At 41.9% G+C, this 11923-nt stretch overlaps 1 protein-coding gene across 1 annotated transcript; it reads right to left on the reverse strand.

The window, feature by feature from the left end:
- Positions 1–3163: 3163 nt before the first annotated feature.
- On the reverse strand, positions 3164–10906 carry dpn (bHLH protein deadpan). The gene is made up of 4 exons (XM_018021439.2): positions 10613–10906; positions 9747–10331; positions 9144–9239; positions 3164–4824 (listed from the first exon to the last, which is right to left on the reverse strand). Exons 2-4 carry the CDS (start codon positions 9837–9839, stop codon positions 3637–3639), a joined length of 1377 nt encoding a protein of 458 aa, XP_017876928.1. The 5' UTR covers positions 9840–10331; positions 10613–10906; the 3' UTR covers positions 3164–3636.
- Positions 10907–11923: the final 1017 nt, after the last annotated feature.

Raw genomic sequence — 11923 nt, forward strand, 5'->3', positions numbered from 1 at the left:
TAAAATCGTTCTCCCTTTCGCTGTCACAACGCTGCACCGTGTACACGTGCATAACACTGCACACGCGAGTACGTGTGTTCTATGTATAGTAGAGATTCAGAGAAAGAAGAGAGCGGCGCTAGAGAACGTAGCTGACGCGACGCGGTACGACGACGTGTTCTCGGGCCGATGGGCGTGGACAAACGAGCGGAAAAATGGCAGGGTTTGGAAATGAGATTTGCTGGTAAACCGACAATTTATCGTAGGTATCTGCAAAAGCATCTCTTGACGTTCCTCTGACCAGAGTTATAATTAATACGCTCTCGTCACAGAGCGACCGACCAATATTCCGTCGCGCCCACACACCTCCACACGTGTACGAACGCGTACACACCCTATCGCGAATAGACACGTGAAAGAGAGAAAGGGGACGATCGGGAGAGAGGGAGAGGGAGAGCGAAAGAACAGGTGGACAGGCCGTTATATGTCGCGGGGAAGCGCAAGCGAGTGAGTGAGTGAATGCTTCTGCTCGCGCGGACTGGACCGTGTAACTGGTTGTTGATTAACTTTGAATGACTGATGCCGCAAAAACACATTAAAACTTGAATGAGTACCTACAGATGAAAATTTAGTCGCTAGGAATCAAGTGACCGCAGAGGCAAATGGCCTGGCGGCCGCATATACGCGCGGACGAAACCACCCTGCCCCCCTGTCCCTCTTCTTCCACGGAGTTTCCCTCGCCCGTATTCTCTCTTCGGCTCTCTCCATCAGGATCATCGAGCCACCGTTTTGGACAGAGGACTGTTCGAAATATAAGTACACCGAAAACACGCTATGCGATTGCCATATCCGGTAGGCTGAAACACTTCGCTTCGGTTAACCGTCCGAGTAACACAAGCATGACGAGTCGACGATTTTCAATCGTGATTCCTCAATCGATTTCCACGGTTCGATCAAATTTCCATCTACGCTTTTTCGAAAAACTTGTTGCAAAAGACTATGGAGTACCCTTAGAATAATAAAGAAATGAAATTTCTTGATAAATTAAAAAATGACAGGATGTTATGTTTGTTAAATGACTGCAATTAAATTTTGATGATTTCTTTCGTCAGTTTTCAAAATCAGTACCCACCTATTACGTCCTTATAATTGGCTGACTATTCTAGCAATAATTACTTGAATTGATTGTTCATCCTTTCCTGGACTCAATTTTTCAAATTGACAAGTCGTAGATTACAGTAGCGGTCGTTAAAATAAGTCGAGGACTGCCACATAAACTGTTTTCTTTAAAGTCCGTCTATCTTTTCAGGATCACCAATGTCGTAAGTTTCTCCAGAGTTCGTCAGGGAGATCTAACATTTCAGCAATCATTCACTACGGTTCACCGTTCTCCTAATTGGAGAAATTCACGTCAAACTGTTGCAGGAACTTACGCACGTTCCTCATCCAACGACACCGTTTCAACTTCCATCCTTGGAACAACAACGACGGAACCAAGACGCCAAATCAGGTGGAAGCTCGACCAATGCGAGGATCACAAAATTGTTTCGTACGACTCCTTGGATTGTCATAAAACAATTGACCAGAGAGATTACGGCGATAGGGAGCAGTCGTAAATACTTCAAGACCGACCGGGAATTACAAATCCAGTTCGACGAGCGATCGAAGATGGAATGGGAACGAGAAGGGGCATCCATCACGGTATGCGCAATAGTAAAAGAACAGGAGGGACAGTGGAGGAAAGATATCGATGCCCGGGAGCCATCGGACTATTCGTTTCTATAATAAAAATCATCAACCAGATCGTTGCTCACGCACCGACACCATCCGATCGTCCCTGGTCGACCAATCGGCTCCTGCCGTTGCGCCATTTAATGTATTCAAATGTAAGCGGTAGCAGTGTTTATGTCTTGACATTGCAAATTGTGCTAGCTAGGCCATAACTTATAGTAATTGCTGCGCACCGGAGTAATTATTTATACACGTGATACAACATATACATGTTCGTTTCTCTCGTCTCTCTATCTCTCTACTCTTTTCATCTTTCCTACTACTGCTATGTCCATCTTTCTGGGTAGGTAGTTCTGTAGTATCTATATCTCCGAATGCCATAATTATGAAGCGCGAATATCGAAGACGTGCCAGCCGTAATATTAATCTCGTCTCGACGCCGTGCGACCCACTGAATCGGCGACTTCGATGCCTCGCGCTACAGACAAGACGCAATCCAACCCGGCGCGCAAAGAAAAACGTTCTGCCAACGTGGCCACTCAATACCATAATTACTCGAATTACAAGTTTTCAAATTTTTACTCTTGTCACTATTATATAATTGTATTAAAATTGTTCATGAAAAAAGTTCAGTTAATCATATTTTCATAGTTCTGAGAAATTGAAATATCTTTATTAAAATTTATAAGATAAATCTGTATCATTATAGCCCATGGTTTCAGAATTCCAAATACTGAATTCCAAAATTCTTTATGTTCCAAAAGGAGGGTGGAGTCACCAACTTGTGGTGCCATCTGGAGCACCAGGAGCGAACCCGCATCCGTAAAAAAAATTCGCTTCAATCTTTTCGAAAATACACCCACCCTGCATCCATTCCGGGCCGCGCCACCTAATCGATATTCCTCGAGAAATTCTAGTTGGCCGAATTTGCAAAGCGTACGAGTTATTCGCATACGCGGTACCATACTTACTGGGGTTGATCGCGTCGACGAGTTTACAAGAAAATTACGGTGGTCCCGATTCGGTGCTATAAATCAGCTTCGAAATTAAGAATTTCAACGGGACTGGAAGACGAAGGCGGTAGCACGTCGTGCGAACGCTAACGGCATTCAACAAATTTCACGGTGTCTGTCGATAAATCAGTTTAAGCATTCAGTCGATGAGAAAGGGGGTGGTTTTGCGGTGTAACAGGTGGTTGAAATTCTCATTCGCCGCCGCGCCTTTTTACTCCTTTATTGGCAAAAAAGGAAAGAATAAGTTCCAGTTTATGAATCGGAGCGCGTTTAACGCTTCTTAAAAGGATAAAGCGGACCCGACGAGACGGCTTTTCCAACAAGGGAAATTGCGAGAGTCTTTCACGAGACGGGGATGTGTCGATGGGAATCGGCCGCGATTATTTTTCTTCTTTCTTTCATTTCCATTATACTAATGAAATTTATACACGGCACAGAGATTCCTCTGCTTGTGGTTATTTTTATTAATCTTTTCTCGTCCACACGAGATACAGTCCGTTGAAAGAAAATCACAAGTAAGTCCTTACATTATTCGTCTCTAGACGTATAAAAGTTATCACAAACTGGCAGTAATTAACTTAACTCGTAACGATAATTAATTGCGTCCAATAAAACATCAATCGCAAAAAGTCTTACAATAGGATAAAAATTAAATAAGACAGACGAATATTTACAAAAATATTCACGACGCGGATTTATCGAACAATGGTAGGTTAAAGCTAGAAAGTCTTCATATGCGAGGGAACAGAGTTGCGTATTCCTATCCTCGAACTTGTCCTTAATCTTACGACTATGTTAGTCATTTATCAATGAATTAAATTCGTAACGCTTATTTGTACTAATCAATCTTATCCATACTACTCACAGACCTTATTAATATTAAAGAAATAAAAAGACGAATACTATATGTAAATCACCAAGGCCTCCACATGTCGCCATTGGCACCAGAAGGACCAGCGACCGATACGAATTTGATGGGATTGGAATTAGAATTTCTATTAGTCGAGCACGCCGCTTTGCCCGACAAATCCTCGACGGGAACTGGCCGTTCTTCCCCGGATTTCACGGTACCGTTAGAAGAATTCATAGTCGAGCTAATAGGTTCCTGATACCTCGGTCTTTTATCAGAAATCGCTAGGAGACCATCGGAATTATGCCTCTTCATGAATTCTCTCCTCTGCACAAATGAACTGGCACGGTTGTAAGTTTTATCAGTAATCACTGAAAGGGGTTGCCTTAAATTTTGCGCGGCAATTCCGTTTTTATTTAACGACTCTGAAGAGTCAGCAAGTTCCTTCCTTGAATGGTTAATTGAATCTGACTTAGGTTCTATAAAAATAGCTACTGGAGACTTCCTATCGCTGCTTGAGCTGATTTGCGGTTTTTGCGTCTCTGGCGACGAAGTGAAAACCTTGAATGAGACTGGACCATGTTCAGTTATCTTGAACCCGTGTTGTTGATGATTAGGCGATTGAGGTTGAGGATAGTGTTCAGTATGGTGACTTTCTTCTCCGTAACTGGACGTAGAAGTTGACGGACTTAGCAGAGGACTCTGCGGCCTGTGAACGGAATTGAATGCCGATGAGTGTCCAATTTTAGAGCTCGATTCCGTGGCTGGTGGAAAGAAGGGAAAGTTTGCCGAGATATTGGCCGACTGTGGCACCAAAAGAGCCAGTTCTCCAGTAGGCAGTCTGCTAGGTATCAATTGAACGCCGTTCGGTATCTGTATCCTGGCACTACCATTATTATTCTCGTCGCCATTCTGAAAATCGCTCTGGAAACCGACCTTCACCTCCGGATAGAGGCGTTCCGGCATGTAGGGCACGTAGTGGCTGTAGAACGGCGCCATTTGCTGGAGATTGCTAACGCAATTGTTCAGATGTGATAGCAGTCGTTGCTTGACGACAGGATCGACGTTCTCGAGGTGGCTAACGTACCGCGATACTTCGCTAGCACATTCAGAAAATCCGGAACGGAATTTCGTTAGCACCGCCGGATCTGTAGCGACCGCTGCGCTCAAGTGCTGACGCTGTGACGCCTGTAAATGCTTCACCGTCATCTCGAGGATATCGGCCTTTTCAAGTTTCGAGTGCCGGGTCGGCTACAATAAAAAAGAAAAGAAATCGTTGATAAATCAAACATTTATTTTTAGACATACCTTTCTTTATCAATCTACTTTTTATGAGTAAGTCTACGGAAGTATTTTTTTCTCATACTATGAGACAAGGGTGTATGATTTGTAGGGTAAAAAATACACATCGGGTAGATTCGGTAATATAGGGAGCAGATGAACTGCAGTGGATGGAGGTAACCCTATTTTATCGACTAACAGGAACGAACTGACATAATGGAAAGGTCACTTTCAATATGTGCAGGGTCCAATAATCAGGATCGCTGCTCGAGGGTGTGTTTCATTAGTGAAGTTCGTGAGTACCACCGATCGCTCATTCAAGAAATCTGACGTCTCGGTAACGCCCAAGTAATTGACTTGAGGCGACCTGTTACTTTAATAACAGGCTAGCAGCCTGTTCGGTAGCCAGTACTAGTACAGGGCAATTTTGTAGTTAGCCTAGGGCTACGGCTTGTTACAATGTAGAGGAATTTTTTTTATCATTCTTCATCGTGCAATTTCATCAGGCGCGACGTCCCTATTGGTCGGTTGAATGCAAATTGTATCTAAAGCAACGAGAAGAAAACACTTACAGTTAATTCGAAACACATTCAGCATGAAGCGTATTCGACTTACGTCTCTTTCTGAAAGATTACTGTTGCACAGAAAAAAGTAAATCTCATCGTGGGAACCCGTTAAGTTAGACACTGAGAAGCGACCTGAAAACTTTTTTCCTATGCTACATCACAACACTAGCCCTTTCAATATTCCTAAGACTCCCACTAGCCTTTCAGGCATCGATCGCTCTCAATACCGGTGCAGTTCTACGACTCCGAAAATCCTATTGTGCCCTTTCCGCACCAGGATTCTCCCAGGATCAACCGATCGTTGCTTGACGACAGGATCGACGTTCTCGAGGTGGCTAACGTACCGCGATACTTCGCTAGCACATTCAGAAAATCCGGAACGGAATTTCGTTAGCACCGCCGGATCTGTAGCGACCGCTGCGCTCAAGTGCTGACGCTGTGACGCCTGTAAATGCTTCACCGTCATCTCGAGGATATCGGCCTTTTCAAGTTTCGAGTGCCGGGTCGGCTACAATAAAAAAGAAAAGAAATCGTTGATAAATCAAACATTTATTTTTAGACATACCTTTTTTTATTAATCTACTTTTTATGAATAAGTCTACGGAAGTAAATTTTTCTCATACGATGAGACAAGGGTGAACGATTTGTAGGGTAAAAAATACACATCGGGTAGATTCGGTAATATAGGGAGCAGATGAACTGCAGTGGATGGAGGTAACCCTATTTTATCGACTAACAGGAACGAACTGACATAATGGAAAGGTCACTTTCAATATGTGCAGGGTCCAATAATCAGGATCGCTGCTCGAGGGTGTGTTTCATTAGTGAAGTTCGTGAGTACCACCGATCGCTCATTCAAGAAATCTGACGTCTCGGTAACGCCCAAGTAATTGACTTGAGGCGACCTGTTACTTTAATAACAGGCTAGCAGCCTGTTCGGTAGCCAGTACTAGTACAGGGCAATTTTGTAGTTAGCCTAGGGCTACGGCTTGTTACAATGTAGAGGAATTTTTTTTATCATTCTTCATCGTGCAATTTCATCAGGCGCGACGTCCCTATTGGTCGGTTGAATGCAAATTGTATCTAAAGCAACGAGAAGAAAACACTTACAGTTAATTCGAAACACATTCAGCATGAAGCGTATTCGACTTACGTCTCTTTCTGAAAGATTACTGTTGCACAGAAAAAAGTAAATCTCATCGTGGGAACCCGTTAAGTTAGACACTGAGAAGCGACCTGAAAACTTTTTTCCTATGCTACATCACAACACTAGCCCTTTCAATATTCCTAAGACTCCCACTAGCCTTTCAGGCATCGATCGCTCTCAATACCGGTGCAGTTCTACGACTCCGAAAATCCTATTGTGCCCTTTCCGCACCAGGATTCTCCCAGGATCAACCGAGTGCTCGCATTTTTATGGTAAACCAGCGGTCACCTTTAAAATAGGCGTGGGAGTCGAAGAAGAGATCGGTTACACAGTCCATTGAAAACCTCTTCTCTGTCCCTATTTTCTACTCTCAACGAGCTCCCGGATTGAAAGGGAACAAGTTCACAAACAAAGTCTTCGAATACTTCACAAAACAATAAATTGCACCTGTTGCTTCCACTGCGATAATTGAAATGTAATTTTCACTCGTGAAAAGCGAACACATTTTGGTGAAGACCTATGGGAAAAGAATCGACACAGAAATCAATTTTCCCGTGGACGAATTTGAGACCCGACGGAGATCAGAGGGAAACAAGACACCTGCTAAAGCTGAGTAAGAACCAAGAGGCGTCGAGGATCTCTTTTTTTTCCTCTTTTTTCCTGATCCTCGCGAAGCTGGATCCTTAAAGATGATACGGTCAACAAAAGGGAGGTTGCAACCCGAGATGAAATTCTTTTTTCTTCGTAATAATTATTTCGGAGTTCCCACGAACGCGGGGGGCGTTTCGTTCGTACCCGGCGCGGCGAACGGGACGGACATTGGAACGGGCAGGTAGCGGAAGTCATCTGGATGAGGAGGAGAGAACGGTGAGAGCGACTCGCTCTCTGCTACTCGTGTGATGTGTGGAAGTAGTCTTGCCTGAGAAATCAATCTCGTTGGGTCGTGTTACGCGTCGAGGAGTGTATTAAGTAGTTACGTACTCTGTCCTCTTAATACACAGGAGAAATCAAAGCGATTGTGACTCTAATAAAATTCTGTTCCGTCAATTTTCTTATTGCTCGTGTAGTTACTATACGAACACTTAAACATGAATTTCGCATTTCAGTTTTAATTGCAACTAAATAAGCTCTCTTACTTTCTTGCTTCTCCACTATGCAACTTGCATCAATGCAACTAGTTTTCTGCACGAATTTACACGTTAAATTACTTCGCTATAAACAAAATTATACAAACTGCTAGCACGTCGATTGCACTAAATCTTGGATCTTCTGGTACTTTAGGGATTAGAATATCAGAAAAATTTCGAATTCAAGAGCTGTAAATGAAAGAACCACGAAATAGAGAGATGCTCAAGTGGAATGTGACCAATTCGATTTTTGGGTGCCGCACCGCGTGGAACGGAGTGAAGTGCCATTGTGAAGTCTCCAGTCTCCGGTGGAGATTACGTGTTGGCAGAGGACTTCAGCCATCCGTTCCCACGGCGGGGCATCTAAAACATTAAAACAAAACCCGTCCACCTCCTGTCATGCCTCTCTCTCGTCCCGGTTCTATGGGCGAAAAACAAATTGTGTCGCGCGGGAGGATTGCGTGAAGGATGGAGGGGGGAGACGGCCTGATCAAACACTTCTAACCAACATCCGCTGCTCGCCTCGGCTGTTCCTATCGTTTTAATGAAAAGATCAACTCTTGACCTTCATACCGGTATCGCCGAAACAATCCTTATTAACGTAATACAGACGATCTCCGCGCAAGTGTGCACCTCATTTGGTGATTACGATTTTTATCAACTTCTATATGATTCAAACATAATTTAATTAGGAAGATTAAATGACATAAATGTCAACGAATTTCTTTCTTTCTTATAAAAAATTAACAGTAATTAATGCAGAAACAGAAATCAGAATCGTCGAGAATCTTGGGAATACTTGTAAACAGTTCGTGATTTAGAAACAATTTTTCTACATAGTTTTTATTAGCGTGTTAGTGATTTGACAACAGTAAATATCAGCTCCTATAGGCCCGTACCGAAAACTGTATTTGAAGTGTACAGTCATTTAAATGCGAGCTACTTAACGTCCGTTTCATACCTAAACTCTTCTCTTCTATTAGAAATGTTGTCAGCTGTTGAAAAGCGACGACAACAAAAATGCTAGAGAAATCATTGTTCAAGATTGAATGCTTAAAAGAAGCTGCGCATATTTTCGTGATATCTCGCGTAAACACATATCACGTCGCTTAGATAAGTTCATGCACTGGTCACGTTCACCGCAACACATTTCAAGCGCCGGCTACAATGTGGATTCTACGTACCTGCACCGACCTGAAATCAGGCGTACGGGCGCACGTGTCCTATCGTGTCCTCATGTTATTTTATGCGAGCCACGAGTTATTAAACAGGAATACCCGCCCCTCATTATCAATTCATTTCATGATTATGAAATTAGATCACTTTAGTTACTTAGCACGACATAGTATAATTGACCCGCTCGATCGCATGAACTCATCTAGAGACGGTTTCATGAAGTCGACAAGTCGACAATTATGATATGATTAGAGTAAGTATGTGTTTACTCACGTCTTTGTTCATCGCATCGAGTATTAGAGTTTTCAAGTCATCCAGGCACTGATTTATCCGAGCACGCCTACGCTTCTCCATGATCGGCTTATTGCTCTGCAATTGTAGTATTGTTTCAATTATAGGAAACGATTAGCGATAATTGAGAGAATTTAGATAATTTTTCGTGACTATATCTTCTAGAAGAGTGTACTGAGAGTTTATGCAGATAGATACATTTTCATTTAATGAAAAGTGAAATACTTGAATAAATTACAGATTTATGTTCTGTGAGTATGAAATTTTTTATTAAATCTGAAACTATATTATTTACTATCTATTCTTTGAACAGGTTTTCGATATTTGTAAAAGCTAGAGAGTATTAAAACTCAATTAAATTACTCTTTATATACTATTCACTTAATTGTGACAAAAAGAGACTGCAGAGAACTATGTAATTATGCTCAATTTAGTGAAGGTATACGTCTAGACAATAGTACTCCCCTCAAATGAAAGGAACAAGAAATTCTCAATGACAACTCCGTAAAAATATCGCACATCCCATTTATTTATCCCCCACGAATCCGTGAAGGATAGAAAATGGTTCTTCGAACTCATTTTTACCCTGCGCAATTCCGCCTTGGTCATCCCCGGCTGCGTATGAGACTCAGGTTCGTCCTCGCTGCCTGACATCTTGTAATTATAATAGTCCACCATTTATGCGCGCCGGAACGAATATCACTATTATAAAACGCACAAAGACAACGTCCCTCGATCTCACTTGTTGATAATTCCAAGATCACGTGCACGGTAACTCAACTAAATTGCAGTAGTTCCTCCATGAATGAAACGATCCACATGATTCCTCGGTGACTCATCACGTACGTGTCCCGCTAATGAACTATGAAGGTCCGACGCGAGGTAGCCGTTTTAGAAATGAGGGATGGTCCCCGAAACCGGCGACATCACACTTTGGGGTGCTCAGGGTAACTGTTTGACGTTTTCGATTTCGAATACCGCATGCCGATGCACTCTCTGCGTCCCAGAGTGGGGCGAACCACGTTCCGGAGTGGGGTTCCCGGATGCCTTCAGAGAGGGGAGGTCCTTGGTCCTCCTGAGACCTGTTGATGTGTGGGAATTCACGCCGTTGTCCCACGGGACGCACCGATATTACTGCCCCGAAATTTGAGTCCCTCCGCTGCGCACCTCCTTTCATGATAGAATTAAAAATCGCAAAAAAATAATATTGCCTTACGGAAGCCACCAGAAATTAATTTATTGTTAATGTAAAGCATTTGCAGTTCCAAAATCTAAAAATATTTCCAATGCTCTACATATTAATATAACTTAATAAACTAATGTACTCAAGTTTATACTTTTATTCTCACATTTTCCAATGAAGAAATTAATTCAAAATAATTGAAAAACATAATTAATAGAAGCAAAGAATCCAAAATTTTTCTCAAAAGCATACTTAAATAAATACTTACTCATTTACTACATAAATACTTTCACATTTACTAATTTTCAGTATACTGGTACAATAATTGCGTTTTCTTATACGTTATTATCTGCGCACTGAGTGCGTTTGGTCCGCGCGGAGAACGCATTGCGTAAAAGAAAGAGTTCATTGATGAAACTGCGCAGCAGCAACGGGCAAAAGCGTTCACGTCCCGACGAGTGCATTACTTAAACACTGTTTAGTTTAACGTTTCAGAAGAATTCCCACACAGGGCCCTCACCGTTCGTCCCGTATACCGTGGCATCGCACCGTATCGCGTTGCGCGCGTCAGCCACACTTATGACGCACGTATACACACGTCCGGCACACGGTCCGCTCGCTCCTTCTCTCTTCGATGATCCCTCTCCCTCGTACTCCTCATATATTGTTCACATGCATGTGAGTCACATTGCGAGACTAAATCTATAAACGAAATATAAATAATACAAATGTCTTCTTATTTTATTGTTTAATTATACATATTATATATATTGTATCTTCTGAATCATAATTTTACACTGAATTACATATTCTCAAGAAAATTTTAAACTTGTACTGTGTACACATTTTTCTACTTGTACTGTGTACATATTTTTGTACTGTGTACATATTTTTCTACTGTGTACATATTTTTCTACTTGTACTGTATACATATTTTTGTACTGGGTACATATTTTTCTACAGGCATTCAGAGACAGTATCGCAGTATTTATTGCGTTTTGTGTTGAGCTATTTGTAACAAGGTCAGGTAAAAATTATTTAACAGAATTGTGTGCTTAACGCGCGGCACGCTTATGGCCTTGCTAATAAATGTGTAAAACTAAAAAAAAAAAAAAATGGAAACGGCTGATGGCGATGGAGCAGCGGACAGATTCAACAGTTTTTGTTTCGTTACAAAAATCAGTTACAGCCAGTTTCGAATGACAATGACCGCCGTAATAAACAGATAAACTTTACGGTCCACGATTATTGCACCGGAAAACTTTTACTTCTAGATGGCCTGGCACAATGCGACCGTTTCCCCGACGTACCGACTCTACACTGAAACAGTCCCTTTGACCCGTTGATTTATTTTCTTCCTTCATGTTTGAACAGTTTTTCACGTTTTTCCTATGATTGCGAAGAAATCTTCGCCGGACAGATAATAATGAATAAACTGCAAATGTTTATATCTTGCAATTTTTTTTAATAATTATGAAGGATACACAATATGCGTAATATAGAAAAATACTATGCACAATATTCACATTTTCTTTTTTTCATTTATTATTTCTCATCTCAATTTGTAATAAATGATTTT

The sequence above is a fragment of the Ceratina calcarata genome, unplaced genomic scaffold (assembly GCF_001652005.2).
Source record: "Ceratina calcarata isolate Rehan_Ccalc_2016 unplaced genomic scaffold, ASM165200v1 scaffold253, whole genome shotgun sequence".
NCBI classification, from domain to species: domain Eukaryota; kingdom Metazoa; phylum Arthropoda; class Insecta; order Hymenoptera; family Apidae; genus Ceratina; species Ceratina calcarata.

What these genes read in the sequence shown, in the direction of transcription:
- dpn (XM_018021439.2), bottom strand. Translation starts at nt 9,839, where the DNA reads ATGGTGGACTATTATAATTACAAGATGTCAGGCAGCGAGGACGAACCT. An exon ending in CCAAGGCGGAATTGCGCAGG is followed by an intron (nt 9,240 to 9,746) that starts GTAAAAATGAGT and finishes CTACAATTGCAG; the next exon opens with AGCAATAAGCCGATCATGGA. An exon ending in TCGATGCGATGAACAAAGAC is followed by an intron (nt 4,825 to 9,143) that starts GTGAGTAAACAC and finishes TTTTTATTGTAG; the next exon opens with CCGACCCGGCACTCGAAACT.